This window comes from Chelonia mydas, chromosome 1 (genome assembly GCF_015237465.2).
Source record: "Chelonia mydas isolate rCheMyd1 chromosome 1, rCheMyd1.pri.v2, whole genome shotgun sequence".
NCBI lineage: Eukaryota > Metazoa > Chordata > Testudines > Cheloniidae > Chelonia > Chelonia mydas.
This window is the reverse complement of record NC_057849.1, coordinates 120,150,341-120,168,437: the sequence shown is the minus strand read 5'-3', so window position 1 is coordinate 120,168,437 and position 18,097 is coordinate 120,150,341. Positions and strand designations below refer to the sequence as shown.

Below are 18,097 nucleotides of genomic sequence, written 5' to 3'. Positions count from 1 at the left end.
CCTAAATTATACCCCTCTTCGCACATCAGTGAACACATCTCAAAAAGTTTAAACCTGGTAGTTTAATTTAGCCACAGTTTATACTTGGAGAACTGAACCGTGGCTCATTGTATTTTCTGCACTCTCATCCAGATATGGTGAGGTTCAGCTTCTGATACATTTTTCTCACTTCTTTATACTGATATGATAACTTCAGATAAAATCATCTTCAGATACAAAAGGAAAGGAAGAAAAGTGACACAAATGCATCTATGGTATGTTCCTTCCCAACATCAAACTACTGACATTCTCTCTCTTTTTCATTACAATTTGTTGGCTTTCATTTTTAACATTCTACCCAGGGGTCAGCTGGACCTAATAATTTCCTGTGGGAGGCAGACAATTAATGCCAACAGGAAGGTCACTATATTCATCAGCTGCTGTTGCTATCTCACCGTCAATTTGTTGCAGTCTTTTGAAGTCATAACTACGCTGCTTTTCTCTATATTTCAGTGGGCCGTTCATAGCTTTTAGTATTTCCCCATGGTGTTTCATACAAGTATCTACCATCACCATCCCTGCCTTCTCAGGCTTGAATAGCTTTTGAATAGTTATTATACAGGCATTTGTTTTTCTGAGACCCCCTATATTTCACATGAACTGCACAACAGAGACAGTAGAGCTAGGCAAATACTGCAAAAACATGTCTGTGACTATTGATTTGAACATTCAAGTTGGAACTGGTATATTAACCATTTTCTTTACAGTGAAGGACTACACTGACTGCTTTTTTTCTTCAGATGAGCAGATTTTGGAAGGCCAACAAAATGCCCACTACAGGCAATGTTTGGAAAGCATAACATTTTTTGTCAAAAAGAATTCAGGAGGCTTTTTTCCACAACTTAGAATGCACAATTTAACACCATTTATTTTTCTCACTTGAAATTTAATTTTCCTGATCTGAGGTTCATTATTTGGAGGGACTGTATGGAAAATCTTGGCACAGACTCAAAACCAAAAGAAAACTGGGAGAAATTATTGTAATTTTAGCAATCAGAAGAAAATGTGGTTATAGGTTACGTTCAGTGTTTTCAATTACACGTTAACTACTATGTATGGTAACTGGTAGGTAACTACACTATAATTTTTATGTAATTCCAGGCTATGTGCAATTCACAGTAATTTTAGTGTTTCCTGAATGATCATTGGCAGTGTTAGCTAGCTGCTATTTTAGAAACAGGTGTCCAATTGTGAAGGTGTCATAGTCTTGTGGATAAGCAGGAGCACCTCTTTTTTAGACCTTTTCTTTAAATGGGCACTAGAGCCAATACCAGCCTGTCCTTTCAAATTATGGAAATAACAGTATTTTGTGGATGTGGGATGATGGAAAGTTGAGACAAACAAGAAGGCAGGAGACACAGAGGTCAGCATGCAGTGGAAGACAGCAGAGAAGGAGGAGATAAGGGAATAGGAGATGGACTAAGAGAAATAGAAGGGATAATAAGAACAGAGAAAGAAAGGGGGAGATGAATTCCTAGGACCCTGACGACCAGGGGATCACACATTAAAAATATATCCCAAATTAGGGCTGAGTGAATATTGTAAAAAAATTTCCCACCAGTATTCATTCAGATTTTTAAATAGATTTACTTCAAGTGTGTTTGCACATTTGTGTGTGTTAGCCTTACATGTTTTCTAGTGAATCAATATACTTGTAGGAATGGTTGCAGAAGTAGATAGTTTTACGTAAATGTTGAAGTATTCTGAAAACTTTCTTCTAAGGGTTATGTTTATCCAGTCGGAGAACAGAAAATATACCATGTACTTTTGGTGACCAATCATATGCTCAGATTTTAAATATCAAAAGTGAAATTTTCTGTTTGTGACACAATTTAATGAACAGTACTAAAACTCTATTGGCTTACTCTGGCAGAGAATTTGGCAGCAAACACTCAGAATGAGTTCCTTGAAAATGAGCTGCATACCAAAGATTAGTTGCAAAAGTTATTTAGCAAGTAATTTTGGATGAAGACTAAATCTGAGAAAATTGAAGTGTTCACAGATTATTCACAAATGCAAAAAAATGAAATTTGTATCAAAAATTTTGTCTCAGTTCTAGATGAGATGTAGAACGGGGATTTGCTCCTTGAAAATATGAGTTGTTTTCTTCATATTTAAATAAGTATAGACCCACAACTCTTTTGTAAGAAAACTAGTTAACACCTGCCATTCTTCATCCATGATAACTGTTCTCCCTTCCTCCCCACAAAAAAGGTGTGTGTGAGTTAATGTTTAAATAAAGAGGATTACAAACATATCCTTTTGATTAAGAATCATGGATATTGCTATCGTTATACATTCCTTTTGAAAGGAAATGTAAACGAGCCGCCTTGTAAACCGAATGATAGAAACTTCATTAACAGGAGTGAATTGCATCTAGAAGCTTCAACACCCAAATCCAATTTCTGAGGCAGCTTTTGTAATTTCAAGATGTGAATTTTTGAAATGAGCTTGTCACTGTAGGATTTCCAAACCAAAGTGTGGCACATGTTCAAGGTCTGGCCTGAAATGACAAGGACTCATATTGTATCTTCTGCTGGGTTAAACATCTTCTCATATAACATGGCACTTGCCAGGTGTGCAACATATTTCCTTATTGTGTGTACAGGTGTTGATAATGGAGAGGCCAGTAAGTGGGAGAGAAGAATTTTCAAGAAGTTCTTTAGAATGCTCCAAAAATTACATTCTTAAAAGGATATTCAGGTATAGATTAGGGACGAAAGTCAAGCCTCATTTTAAACCAGTGTGCAACCCCCCAGCAGTCAGTTGGGTGACACAGAAGTGAGAGCAGAACTTGGCACTCAATGTTCATATATACTACCACCATGATCCACATTTGTAACAGCTTGAACCACCACTGCCAATGGTTTGATCTTGGAGGATTGCTGGTGTCATCTTGCAACTCCAGAACTGACGAGAGAACTTCACCTTCCATTTTGAGAGATGTCTCTGCAGATCCTCTAATGATTCACTACCCTTGGTGCTATGTGCTCAGAACAATCTAGAAGGCAGTGACTGTTGGGTCTGTCTTTTCTTCAGGGTAAATCACTTTTCTAGTATATCCCACTGTAAGCCACCCCCCCCCACCCAATTTCTCTGAATGATTCTGATGTCTCTGCCTCATTTTAGAGAGAGCTGTATTATGCTATGACTTTTGCATAAAATGTTTCGTTTAGGTGGCAAGGTACATAACTGGTTCATTAACTGTAGGTGTATTGTTATAACAGGAAAATGACTCCCTACATAACTAGCCTTATATTTAATATACATTTCCTTTTTTAATTACTTAGGGGGACAAAAAGAGAGATGTTGCTCCCTTTCATATTCCTCCCAAGTGTTGGTGTGCTCGCACACATTTGAAGTGGTGGTGTTGGGGTAAGGAAGGGTTGTTCTGACTTCTGAGCTCTGCTGATCTGTGGTGTTATGGTTTGGAGTAGCATCAGATTAGCACACTACCAGTCACAACCCTAGCTTTGCTTTGGAGGAGCATACCGTGACTGCAATATAGTTTCTGATCTGGTCCCCTCTTTATTCCTGTCCCTAACAAACCGTGGTTCAGTTTTCTCTTGTTTTTATATTCTCCCTCTCCTAAATACACTGGATGAAATTCTGGCCCCACTGATGTCAAAGGGAGTTTTCTATTGATTTCCATGGGGGCAAGGACTTCACCCTCTATTCCAGCAGTTGCCTGAGGCCAATGTTCGTTCTGTACACTGCACAGCAACAGTAATGTTGTAGTTTTTATGTTCTGTGAAATATGTTCTTAGATGTGTTTTTTTTTAAATGAAAGTACCTATAAATTACATTGTAAATGTTTTGGGGCAGGTACCGTGTCTTCCTGTGTGCCAGTACAGCACCTAGCATTGTGGATCCTGATCCTGACTGGAGTCTTCCAGCACGACAACTAATAAATACTATTAATCATTTTTTTGTTCAGAACTATAACGCTTCTCTCATCTGCACAGAGATTAGCAAAGTGAAAATGGTAGCAGTAACTTCAGGTCCATCAGATTACTGTTCAGGCCACTGGTAGAATCAAGTCCCACACTACATGAGTAGTTGCGTGAGTAATAAAAGTCAGTGGAACTACTTGCGTGAGTGACTATGCATTGTTGTGGCCCACCGCAAATACCCCAAATAAATCAATGAAGTAAGGTGTTACGCAACATGAGTATGGGAGGCAGGACCAGACCTTTGACTCTTACTGTTAAAGCAAAGGTATGATTAAAAATCCTGCATGTTTGCATGTTGTTCTGCATAATTCATGTACTTCCCGTACAGAATTGCACAAAGCTGGAACCAATTTTTCAATTCTTTTTTTACAGAAAGGATAGCAATTATTGCTTTTTTAAATCCCCTCTCTTCTTCTCCTTATGCACCCAGGTATTAAGTGCCCTTCATCTCTGAGCTCTTGTGTATCCGCTTGTGAGACCCAATAAGTTATATTAGGACAGGACAGGACAGGATCTGGGCTTTGCTAAGTCACTGGAGCTTACCCAGCAGCACTGAATTTATTGTTCAGTAAGTGCAAGGTCTAATGTAAGTCTGCAGTTTCTTTTCCTATGAAATCCTTAGCAATCTCACCTTCACCAGACCCTTGTCTGGAAATCCACTGGATGCATTTACATTTGTAGGAGGACTTTTTTACAGCACCATTTTATTTTTAAAGTGAATTTGTCAGATCTGAGCACTTTTAAAAGTGAGATGGCAAATCTTAGGAAGATCAAATGAGCTCAGAAAGAAAAAGACTGATATTGTCTGAAAAGCAGTTAGGTGACCATATAATTATTTTTTTTTTAATTTCAAAGGCAGCTCTAAAACTCAGAAAGCTGTTTGGCAATGCCATGAATTTAATAATACAGTAATTTTGTGAAAGGATAATTGTGCAGCTTTTTAGAATAAGGAATCATTCAAAAGCTAGCACCGGAACAGTCTAGCTGGGGGAGAAAATATACTACGATATACTCCAAATCAAATTTAGACATAAAAAGGAAGCCATGCTTTCTGGGTAACTTTGTGACAAGCTATTGCATTCTTATCTTACCAAAAATCACTAGGATTCTGTGTCTGTTTTGTTCACATGCATAAATGAGAGTTACCATACACCTTCCTCAGTCTTGGCAGCCTGGTTGCCCTGTCTAACAATCCCTCATTCCCCTTCTGTTCTTCCAAACACCCCTTTCTCCCCACAAACAAGCAAAAACTTAACTCTGCTGTTGCTAACCAATGTTTTGAGAGCTCTGATGATGCATGGCCCCTACTGCCATCCTTAAATCCCAGAATGACATGGGGCCTCCCAACCTCCTCCCATACAGGGGAGAGTGGCTGGCATCATACGCAGGAGTTGCCATAATGGATCAGAGACTATTGTCTAACATCCTGTCTCTGACAGTGATCAACACCAGGTGCTTCAGGGAATGTGCCAGAAATCCCACAGTAGGCAGATGTGGAATAATGTGCCCGCCAAGGAAGTCTTTACTTTTACACTCGCTCAGTTTTGTGGGTAACTTCTATTTTTCTTGGGTTGCCTCAGTTTCTGTGGGGTGGTCAATGGGATGAAAGGCTCACTGGGACATTGGGTCCAGAGTGGTGAAGCAGGCTGGTGGGGACATATGGACAATGAGGGGTGATAAAGCAGTTTATTTTTAACAGAGGTAGTTCTAACTAACATTTTTCTTTATGCTATCTGCCTGTTATTGCTAGTCTACCTTGTCTAAGCTTCTTTGGCAGGGGCTGTCTGTCATTATGTGTTTATACATGTCTAATGCCATGGATTTCCGATCCTGACTGAGGCCTCTAAATGCTACCGTAATAAACTGCTACTAATACTAAAGCTCCTCTAATGCCATTGGACCTGTCCTGCTCAGATCACTCTACGTGGCAATGAAACAGCATTAGAAAGCGTTACATAAACCCTGGGCAGAATAGTGTTGCAGGTGCAGGTAGGGAGCAGGAGGAAGAGCAGATTGCACCACACGCATCCCAAATGTTATTTTCTTTTAAAATGTGTATATTTGCATATGGAGAAAGGGAAGATAAGGAGATTTTAAAGCACATGGGACTTGAGAGTTTTCTGTCCCTGTCAGCAGCTACACGTGCGTTCCTTTGCTGTCTGAGTAATTAATGGTGGATGAAGGGTGACGTTGTCTTGAACCCTCTAGAGGCTGCCTAACATGATAAGCAAGGCAAAAAGCACCACTAATACATTCACATATACTAGGTACATCCTTCTTCAATTGCCAGTGAGGACAATGAATGAAATATTGGCACTTCAAAGAACACTATCACACTTTGATGATGCTTAGTAAAAGAGGTGGATGAATATGAACCTTGAGACTATGAGTAAAAAGGTCATGTGCATGAAATATTATACGACACTGCAGGACACACAAAGTCCTGCCCAGTCTTCAGTTTCTGTCATTTTGAATTTTCTGTCAACAGAAGCTTTAAAAGCTTAAGTTCATTCTGAAAAATCGTACTGTGGGATTTACCTCTGCTGAAAGAAGTGGTTTGACATGAAAACAAATCTTTTAACCCTTTCCACACAGGCCAAAGAGATTTCCTCAGATACTCTCAGAAGTTGGTGCATCTTGTAGAACTACAATACTTTTCAGCTGACACTCAAGACCGTTCCGCATTATAGGGATAAATACAGTACCAGCATGATGAGGTTTATTACTTAAATGCCATTGGAAGCCAGCTAAAGGAATGTCAGCCATAAACCAGAGTTATAAAGGACCTTATTAAGGTTAGAGTGTACACACAGTATGAAGACATAAGTAGTGAATGAGCTATCCTACTGCTTGCTTACCTTGTGAGAACTGATATAATCCACGGAATTGCGTATTGACTGGCACATGACCAAGACATTCAGTTCTAGATTCTCAGTTGGCATAAATTGCTGGAGATCCATTGAAATCAATGGAGCTATGCTGATTCACCCCATGTGAGGGTCTGACCCACACTTTTCTAAATGTCATAACTGGAAGTAGAAAGTCTCAACTTGAACACTACCTCTCCAGGGATCACTGTCATAAACCCGCCGTACATTTTTTTGAAATGTTGTAAAGGTATCAAAAGCTAAGAACTTGTATGATAACTTTTACTTTTGCTTTCAAAAAGTCTGACTGCCATGTTATTGCATAGTGTTGCATTCTTATTGATCTTTCTTTATTTTGTTGTTGTTTCAGGTTGGGTTTCCCCATGATGATTATGTCCTGTACTATTGGGATGTGTTACCTCCTTGTTGCTCATGTCGTACTGGGTTGGAACACTTAATAATTTGTACTTTCAAGACAAAAAGAAGCTCTCTGTCTCGTTCAATCGATACATCAGAGCACTAAGAAGACACCATAGAAAAGAAGAAGAAAAAAACCCCACTTTAAAAAGCGATGTATTGATTAAAATGATTGGCAGTCTTACTTTTTGTCATTCATAACCTTATCTTCTGTGAACAATTTGCAGAGCTGAGTATTGAAGTTTAAAGGATTCAAAGTGTTTGTCATGGTCAATATTAATAAGCACATAAAGAGATACCATCACAAGGGAATATGTTGTGTCCTGAAACTTTGTCTTGCCACAATCTGAGTACAGTCAAAGATGAAAAAGCCTCATTCACAATGGAAGATGTTCAGTAGTTTCTTCTTAGGGGTTCATTTGTCTTTGTCAATATATTTAGCTATTTGTATTAAAGTAACTAACATTCAGTCTGTACAAGCTGTAACAATTGACATATAAGCAGACAATCTATACACTATAAGTGATGTACCATTATCTATGTTCAAAAATAAAAACATTCCAATAAGAATTTGGTATGGAAGAAATTATTCTTTTGAAATTGACTAATAAGTCATACGCCATAATGTGTTTTCATTTTAAAATTTCTTGTTCTTTCTAATCTTGTTGGCCATAGAATGTGGCAAAGCAATTTACAATTTTTATTTCAATTATTAATTCAGTTCTTTGGTGGATTACCCTAAATCTTTTAATAGGTTCAGATACTACCTGAAAAATGGAATCATACTTTGGCTGTGCTTTTGTTTTCTTTGATAATACTGTGTACACTCATGTATATTGATTTTTATATTTGGCTATTGGACCAGGTCACATTATTTATTATGAAAGCAATTTCAATCCTCATCTTAAAAAGAAAAGGAGTACTTGTGGCACCTTAGGGACTAACAAACTTATTTGAGCATAAGCTTTCGTGAGCTACAGCTCACTTCATCACGAAAGCTTATGCTCAAATAAATGTCTCTAAGGTGCCACAAGTACTCCTTTTCTTTTTGCGAATACAGACTAACACGGCTGCTAATCTGAAACCAATCCTCATCTTCTAAGCCTTTCCTGGGACTGGCCCAAATTACCCAAAGGTCTGTCTCATCCTGTGTAACACTAGAACTGACATGCTGAAGACATGCAAATTACCCAAAGGTCTGTCTCATCCTGTGTAACACTAGAACTGACATGCTGAAGAGTGAAACTCATGCTGAAGAATAGGGGTGAATTTCAGTGAGCGAATGCAGAAGAACAAATGATGTCATTTGCCCCTGTTTCTCGTAAAGTGATCTGGCAAGTGAGAAAGGAAACCAGTAATAGTATCTTTCCCCCGGAGGACTTAATATTAATAATAAAACATATAGCTTGATCCACCCAAGTAGCTGGAGTAGCTGATCATTTGCAGGTTGCATTCCTTGACTAAATGCCTTTGACTTAAAAATCTAATTTAATAAGCATAATTCAAATTAGCTGCAATGTTCCTTCAAAGAATGATTATCCCTCCTCCATGTTGCCTCATCCCAATAATGAGTGCAAACCCCAGAACCCCTTTTCAATATGTTGTTTTATAAATACACAGAACAAATAAACCCAGCCTGAAACACATACTTATGGGACTGAACTGGGCCTAACTCCCATTCAAATCCATAGGAAAACTGCAAAGTTTTTCTTTGGAGGAGTGCTTTACTCTGTAATGAATGAAATTCTGTTAGCATTCTAGAAACGTGTGCACTAATTTGTGTTGATCCATAGTTTTAAAAAATCATGGTAGTTTCAATTGCCCTCCACATTTCTCATGTCATGCTTATGATAGTGAGGTTGAGGGGTTGCCCTTTACATGCTGAATAAAGCAAGCGAGACAGTTGATTCAAAACCCCTTAAATGCATTTTTTGTTACATATTGCCTTTTACTCACCAGTGTATATAATATGTTTCTTTTTCTTAGCTATAAGAATCAGTCTTACCTTTTGAGGGCCAAGCCTTCTACATAACTTTAAAAAAAAATTGTAAGAAAAATAAACCCGTGTTTGAGTTCCTGCAACACAAAACATAGTCAAGCCAATAATGTGATTGCACGACCACACATGAAAATACCTGGCCCCATTTGAAACTTCCTGGAAAGGGATGGTGGGGCATTGGGTCACATTACCACCTACCCATCACATCTACTCATCCAAAATACTGGTGTGAGTAGGAGGTCTCATTGGTTTCTATCTAGGAAGCTCTGCCAGCAGGACTGTTTTGAAATTTTCTTTGTCCTAAACTACTTGATCTGCCAGTGGTGGGTGTATAGTACACAGGGAATAAAATATTATGTTTAAACAGTTATCCCATATTCTGAGGCAACCAAAAGTTTTGGAATAAATTCAGTCTATTTCTAGAAGAAGTTTGCTATGCTGTAATATTTTTCTGATAATTTCCTTGAAATAAAACTGATTTATTACCTGAAGCATCCTTGCTGCTTCATTTGTATTGTGAGACCAGGCTTACTGAGAGCACAGAGGACAAAACAAATGAGGAACATAAGATAATGTTGTTTGTTTGCACAGGGTTTTATGCGATTGTAATCGAGTGCTCAGTAACCAAAGGAAGAATGGTGATACATCAACACGTTTTTCTGCCATATTACTCTTGTTTCTCACTTCAGCAGACAATGTGCTTAAATGAGAATTACACACGTACTTCCGAGCATTTCAAGATAATGCAATAATTTTCATTGACGTCCTTCATAATTATCAGAGTAATCTGCACAGCAGAATGGCTACGTGCTCAACATAACTAGTGCACAGGATTGGTTGGAATACTATTTAGAATGAAAATGAATTTAAAAGTTTGAAAAACAGAGAAGTTTAGTAATACATTATATAATTAGATCATCTCTTGTATGCTTGGGGCTGGTATCTGTGAGGCTGATTCTCATTTTCACGAAGGCCCCTTTACATTACTCTGGCAATGAAATCGGTTTTAGAGTGAATGTAAATTTATGCCTAGTTTGAGGCCCTTTTACCAGAATGGTGTAATGAAAAACTAGACCTTGTATGTACAATTTCCACCCCTTTGGCCTGACGGGAAGTATGCAGTAACCTAAGATTTAAGAGGCATGGATTAAATTCCTGGCTTTGGGGAAGTCACTTGGCCTCTCTCTGTCTCAATTCCCCATCTGTAAAATGGAGATGATAGCACTTCCCTACGTCACAGTTTGTGAGAGGCTCCGATAGTATAGCAATGGGGATTACATTAGTACCGTAGATAGATTCACTGCTACATTACTCTATTGAAACCAGCGTGGACACAGAAAATTTTTAGAACCTACATTGCAAGAGAATTCAGAAATAACTAGCCACCAAAGAGAGGATATCTTACTGTTTGTCCAGAAGACCTGCCTACTTATCTAATTCATTATTATTAATCAAATAATATTTTAATATGTTTATCACCATGGTAACCAAGTGTCTTTGAATGCATCGCTTCAGTTCAACCAAAATAATGTTTAAAATCTATCATAGTTTTTTCAGAGAAGATTCCAGTGTTCTTCCTGAAAGGACAAGTACTATATAATTTACTTTGACTTTTTATGACAAACAGAAAGTATTAAAGCATGGGAGGTTTCAACAGAAGTATCACTCCTCTTGACCTGTAAATTCCTCTAGAATTGTAAACATCAAGGATAATATTATGTAAATTTAAAGAAAGATTATCTTTTGTGAATTTGTTTTTCATTTTTCACCCATTTCAATAGCTTTGTACGTAATTGAAATGTAACAGTAGATCAGGACTTTTTTTTCCTTTCTGCTCATTGTGGGCAATTTTAACATTTAAAAGCAGAAATGCATTTAACTCTTGATTGTAAGCATCTCTCATGAAATCCTAGCCCACTGGGGAATTTTGCCACTAATTTCAATAAAGCAAGGATTTCACCCTTGATTCACAATGACTATAAGAATGAAATGTACTGCAGTATGATATTTGTGATACTAACTTCAGACAATGGAAATCCAGCAGAAGTGAAGCCAATAGAAAGGAATATAAACTATGGCAAGTATTGTGTAAGAAGGAAGGTTAAGATGGAATTTGAAGACCAAATAGTCAAAGAGATAAAAACAAATAACTATATCAAAACTAGGAAGACCAAGGGTGCATTGGACTGCCACTGGATAAGGGGAACAATTAAAGATAGGGGACCATACAAAATAATGAATGGTATAGAACAGGTAGAGTTGGCACGTTTATTGAGCCTTTCTCAAAATACAATACAAGGGGACAGTCAATGAAAATATTAGGCAGAGATTTTCAAATTGATTAAAGGAAATATTTTTCACGTCATGCACAATTTGGAACTCACTGCAATAGGATATCACTAAGGCAAAATTAAACAGAAGTAATTGTCATTGACATGTGAGCATCCAGAGTTACAATAATAAGGATTAGTAAACCTCAGAGGATTTTGAAAGAGATATAATACCTCATGCTTCAGGACATAAGTCAAATTCTAACTCATACATAGGAAGAAAGTTTCCTTGTTGGGTAGGTTATTTCTAGAGCTGGTCAGGAATTCTCCAACAAAAACTGGGTTTTCTTTGGAAAAATGCTGAGTTTGTGTAAAATTTCAAGGTTTTGGAATTTTTCATTCCATCTTGAAACAAAACGGAGACCTTTCCATTTTTTTCATGGAGACAGAGACCCACTGCAGAATACCCCATACCATGGTAGTTAGAGCACTTGTGTGGGATGTGAAAGACCCAGTTTCAGGTCCCTGTTGTGCCTGATTCCATTTCAATCTATATATTGGGGGTAATGACATCTACTTTTGTAAACACTTAGAAATCTTCACACGCTATATAGCTACTAAGTACTTATTTTTATAAATAACATAGGATTAGGATTAGCTGCAAACACCATCTATTATTTTAAAGACCCAGGTGTGGAAAAAATGTGGAAGCGCCCTAGTTGATTCGCTCAGTCTCTTCTCTGCCCGCCTTAGCAGCTCTATCAGTCCATCCAGTGACTGCAGTTACTTCAAACTCCCTTCTGGCCACAAATCAGTTCTCTGTCTCCCCTCCAGCAACTCAATCCTCGGCCTCACCACAGCCTCACTAGCAAAATTCAACCATTAGCTTCCCAGACCTGCACCTTGCGCCTCTGCTTTCTAGCAAAATGAATTCTCTGCCTTCCATCAGATGATGAGATAGGGTGTGAATTGGACAAGGGCCACTCTGCTCACAAATTCCCTGATCCTATATTCCACCCAACCTCCTTCAAATCCAATTTTTTTCACTATAGTTTCTCCATTACAGACACGAGACACCCTATTAAAACATAAATCGTCTAAAAAAGGAGCCACACATTCTGTGCAATTCATGCAAGCCCATAACCTTATTTATATGATCCTCTTGCCCTTGCTACATGTCATCTGGCATTCACGCTGAGGCCTGAAATTAGAAAAAGAATATAGAGAAGCAGGGGGATTGTTGGTTCACGGGATTAATAATAGGCTATTGAGCCTTTCACCTCAAGGGCACTGCTCAAACCTAACTAAGGTAAGTATTCACTGTAAATCATTTCTATTTGATGTTTGGTCTGTATCTTCTGCGAAATGAGTTTGGTGGTCTTGCCCAGGGAACAAGTGCCACATAACACATAGCGCTCACAGATAGCCTGAGAAAAAGGACCAAAGAGCTGACATGGCATCATGGCTGGAGCAATAGACCTGCTACCAGGGCTGGCTCCAGGCCCCTGTGTTCCAAGCAGGTGCTTGGGGCGGCAGAGTTTCCGCTGCGGTGGCAATTCGGAGGCAGCTCCTCTGTCCCTGGCAACTCGGTGGCAGCTTCTCCCTTTTGTTGTCCTCGGCGGCAGTTTTTTTCACTGCTTGGGGCGGCAAAAACTGTAGAGCTGGCCTTGCCTGCTATTAATTCTTCAAGAAAATGGATTTATATTTGTTGATTAGGAGCGTGCAGACCTGGACCAAACTAGGTGAAAAAAAAAGAGGGAAGGGGACTGTGCAGTTCTGTAGGGAGGCAAGGGAACTGTTAGTGGGGATGTCTGGGTGTCTTCAGCCTCCTCATTCAATCCATCTCCCAAGTCAATGGAAATGTTCCCATTAACTTCCCTGGGAATTGGCTCAGGCCCTGTGTGTGGTGCTTCCCTGTCAAGATAGAGAGACATTACTGACGAAGTGTGGAGAAGGTTGAAATGTTGCTGCTTATGTTCTACGTCCTTTGTGACCACATACAGACTTCCAGTCGTCCGGGCTGTTAATCCAGCAACTGTTCAAAACTCTAATAAATCAATACATGGAAATAAAGGAAATTTATTCCTAAATTTGCCAATGCCAGAGGTATGTGTTCAGTTAATCGTTGATCTAGCTAGCCATCTACCATCTCACATATTTAATAGTGTGGTGGGATAGCAAAATGCTCCAGCCATTGAGTTGAAGGTTTAAACCCTCAGCAAGTCGGAGACTGCTTTGGCTTGTGAGGTAAATTGAAAACGAAAGTTTTTTCCAGAATTGACTCAGGAGTGCTTAAGGCTCAGAGTGCTTTTTTTGTTTGTTTTGTTTTCCTCCTCACTGTCCCTCTTGCATTTACTGTTGAGCTCAAAGAGCTAACAGCTACAGCCACCAAAATTGAATTTTTAGCCCCTCAAACAAGCCTGAGAGTGGGAGATCCGCAAACTGAAATTTTTCTTTCTTTGTTTTATATATAAAAAAAACAAGTTATTTGATTTCTTCCTGTGAGGTGGAAGTATTTAAAGCTTTGGGTTGCTGGTTATTTTCTCTGGAACAAGAAGTTTATTAGTAGATGGATGCTGGGAATGAGGCAATGCATTTCAAGTTTGCCTTGAAGGTTCATGCACTTTCATTGAGTCTGGTCAGTACATGTCTAAGCACTGTAACATAAGTGGTAAAAATGACAAACCTGAATGGTATTCCTTCACCTCTCGACCTCATGAGAGTGAGGAAAAAAATTACCCTCTAAGACTACAGAAGTCAGGGGTTTCTGACCCTAAAACTTGAGGTAAGAAAGGAATGGAAAAGTAGTAGATCCAGCTGAGAAAACACCTCTGATAAACCACAATAAATCTTGTACTGTGTTCACATGCGTAATAGATAGCAGTTGCCATTAAAATCTTGACAATTATTGTTTGAAAGTAATGAATATTACTACATACTTGGCAGTATAGGCAACACCACCTATAGCTAAGTTTCCTGGTACTTCCTATTACAAGACTCCTGGGTCCAAAGCCAGTTGCTTATAACTTTGACAAACTTTAACAGTTTGGGTTAAAAATTTCACTGCTGAGTGTTTTCCTCATGCTAAATTTTTGGCAAAACTTGCAGCAAAAATGGTTCAGCTGTTTCCAAGAACAAGATTAGGGGGAAATACATTTTTAAGCCCATACTTAAAAAAATAATCATGCTACCTTTTTAATTGAGATGATTTAGTGCCCCCCAGGCTTTGAAGCAGGGACTTGAAAACTGGCAGGAAGCCACCATGGTGTCAGGGATATGTTTTTTTTCTGGCCCATGAAAAACTGCACAAATTTGGCCATGTTAAAACACTTCGAAAAATCTCAGTTCACACCTGCTCAGTAGACACTGCTTAGACTTTGACAGCTAAATTCTCAGCAGATTCTGCCTGCCTTGAGCATGCTTTATCCTAGGATTGCATGGGATGAACAGAACTTTCCCTGCAATCTCTGGTCCAAGCTGCTGTGGCTCTGGACCCAGGAACTGAGAACAGGCAGACTCTCTCGTGCTTTCAGTGCTGCCCTTGCTATTGACCAGGCAGTGTGGGGGAGGAACAACCTAACTGAAATACAGAGGGGACAGGAGCAACCTTAATGTTGGCATTTCCTAACTTCTACGTGTTTCACTTTGCAACCTTAATGCTCTTTTAATATTTTTTGCATGTAATAAGTGTGTCTATAGTAAGTGTATGGAAATGAATTAAGCTAAAATCAAAAGGAGGCCACTTTAATGCTGAATGAGATTCTTCACACAGGGGTTTAATGCTGTTTAACTAAGCCACTTTAAATTCACATTTTTAGTTCATTCTGATTCAATTTTCCTGAATGTCCCCATGTAGACAAGCCCTTTACGTCTCCCCTGCCCTAAAAATAGGGAAGATGGGTATTGTGTTGGAGGGAGAGCTTTTGACTGTCTGAGAAAGACTGACTGTCTCAAAGCGAGAGAGACCTGCTGAGGATAACAGGTTTTTTGAAACAGACAGTGCCCTTGTTACGTTAATAGGTTTTCTGCTAAAACAAAAGTTCTGCACTAAAGTGTTGGATTTTGTAAACAAGTCGTCAACATCCTTTTTAAATGTATTTACATTACAGTTTTGGCTTATTATTCCTAGTAAAACTGATGCCAACTTGTATTACATTTGATTGTGGAATGATACAGGCATCACAGTGATAAAACATAAAGGAACTCACACATTTCTTCCCACTAACACTGAGCAAAACTCTTGTGTAGCTTAAACACATTTGCCTTGTCAGTGTGCTTAAGAGGAAAACAACTTACCTTGCAGTAGGTGAGCAGCAGTGAATGTAGCCTGTTCTTAAACAGTCTCCAGGAGACATTCTTTTTCAGAAGGGGGGGAGGGGGGCAGTGTGATGGATCTGAAGTCAGGGATTACAATTCCCATCAGCCCACTCCCCCTTCCTCCTGACTAAAGGGGAAAGGCCCTGAGCCGGGAAGTGACTGGGTTTTATTTGGGATATGCAGCCACGTGGCAATGAGGAACTGCGGGGAAGATGAAGCAGGAGCGACATGGTGAATAGGGAGCTGGAGAGAAGACCCAGAAACTGTCTGCAGAGCGGCATGTAGAATAGAATGTGACTGCTGGGCATCACAGCTGGGTGCAGGGCTGGGTGAGGCTTCTGGGGGAGCAGCAGCAGATGGTCAGGAAGCCAATGCATAGGGACCCCAATGGGAGGCATTATCTGAGCCTGGCTTGGAAAACTGTAAGCTCCTATTTGCTTGAATAGAGACTGGACTGGAGAGAAGAGCCCTGATTCATGACTGGACTGCCCTAGGGGCCCAAACAGGGAACAGTGAGGGTTGCCAATTTTGTTTGGATATATTCCTGGAGGTTTCATCAAATGGTATAACCTTTAATATTAAAGATTAATCTTTAATTCCTGGAGACTTCAGGACAATCCTGGAGAGTTGGCAACCTAAAGAACTGCTACTTTCACCTGTAAAGGTTTAGCCTCTGTACATATGGTATCTTCAATCATTCCCTTTCCTGACAGCGCTGGTAAAGCACTCTTTCCTTTAGTCAGGTGTCTGAATGGTTATTGGGACCCACCAGGGCTAGCGTACACCAGGCCTAGAGGCTGTAGCATCTACTGTGGCTGCCTCTGAGCTGCAGTACAGCTGACGTGCAGCGGTCTGGTGAACTGTAGAGCCTCAATAATTACAGGACCCTGGAGAAGAATGGTAAAAAGGGATGATGCTGGTGATAGGAACATGTTTTCAATTTGCAGGTTCAACGCTGTTTAACAGGATGCGTAGCGTTATGTTGGCTTTCTCCTGGCCACCCTTCCAGTCTCTAGTTAGGTGACGCGTAATGGCTATCAAATTCAGTCACAGCAGTTTCAAACAGCGTGATAGTGATACTGATTTGTTACCTGACAATAGCTACATCGCTAAACCGGCAGTGCTAGATCACGCATGAGCTCCCACTTATGTGTTGGCTGTCCTCTTGGCCGACACCCTGGGGATTGAACTGGGGACCTCCAGAGCTAAACGGCAAAATAACTGCAGCTGAGGGGCTGTACAACTTATGCCCTCTGCAGACTGGCACACTCACCCATGGATTACATTGGGACTCTGCAGCAGCAGTGATGTTGTGGAGCAGAAATATCTCACAGCATGACTTCCCTCACTGCTGCAATAGAGACTAAGGGGAGAAGGAAACTGTTAGGGGCTTATTCCTTCAGCCGCTCACTTCCCTGGTCCTTCTTGCATGAACAGAAAGCAACGATACCTGAAGTCCAAAGGTGCAAACAATTCAATGTTTATTGGGGTGAACTTCCAGCAAGGAATAATTCCAATTTCCTTCCTTAGTGTCCCCCTTCCCAGCTCTGACACCACAGAGCCTTACCTGTGTCCCTGTTCCCATTCCCCACCTTAGCAAAACATGATTCCAATTTCCTCTCCCTCATTCCCCATTCCCATTCCCTGCCCCCATTCTTCCTGACTGACTGCAGACTATATAGTAAAACTTGAGTTCTGCTTAGCTATACCTTAACCAATCATTTTACTGAAATTGAACTAACCAATCCTAACATATTGTAACGTGATTATTTAACCAATTATATCCCACCATCTTAATTGGTTTACACCCAACAAAATTAATTATACAGCAGACAGGAACAATCACAGAACCAGACAGAGATTATACAGACAAACAATGGGAAAATGGGGACTACAGTGATAGAACAACAAAGAAATGAGGATTTCACATCCCAGCTATTGAGAAGTGAGTTCTTGCCAGACAGGATGCTAGCAAACTAAGTTTCCTTTTACATCTTCTAGGCTCTTCCCTTTCTCTGGCGGTGATAGGCACTATCAGGACAGGATTGTATTCCTAACAGCCCAATAGCACCTTATTTCAATGTGATCTGTTTGGAATGTGAGGATGTGACTGTTCACTTCCTAGCTTATGGCTGCCTCTGCTGCTTAGCCAGAGGCCTTAGCCTAAGAACAGGGCCTCAGACTGTCACAGTGAGAGAAGGCCTTATACAGGCAGACAGCGATTTTGATTCTCTC

General features: G+C 39.8%; 1 protein-coding gene across 1 annotated transcript in view; it reads left to right on the top strand.

Moving 5' to 3' along the window:
* Positions 1–7,933, top strand: part of OCA2 (OCA2 melanosomal transmembrane protein) — a 340,000-nt gene extending 332,067 nt beyond the window's left edge. The window contains exon 24 of the mRNA XM_007063202.4: positions 7,230–7,933. Within this exon, the coding sequence (XP_007063264.1) occupies positions 7,230–7,317 (88 nt within the window). The 3' untranslated portion in view covers positions 7,318–7,933. The remainder of the gene's footprint in view (positions 1–7,229) is intronic.
* Positions 7,934–18,097: the final 10,164 nt, after the last annotated feature.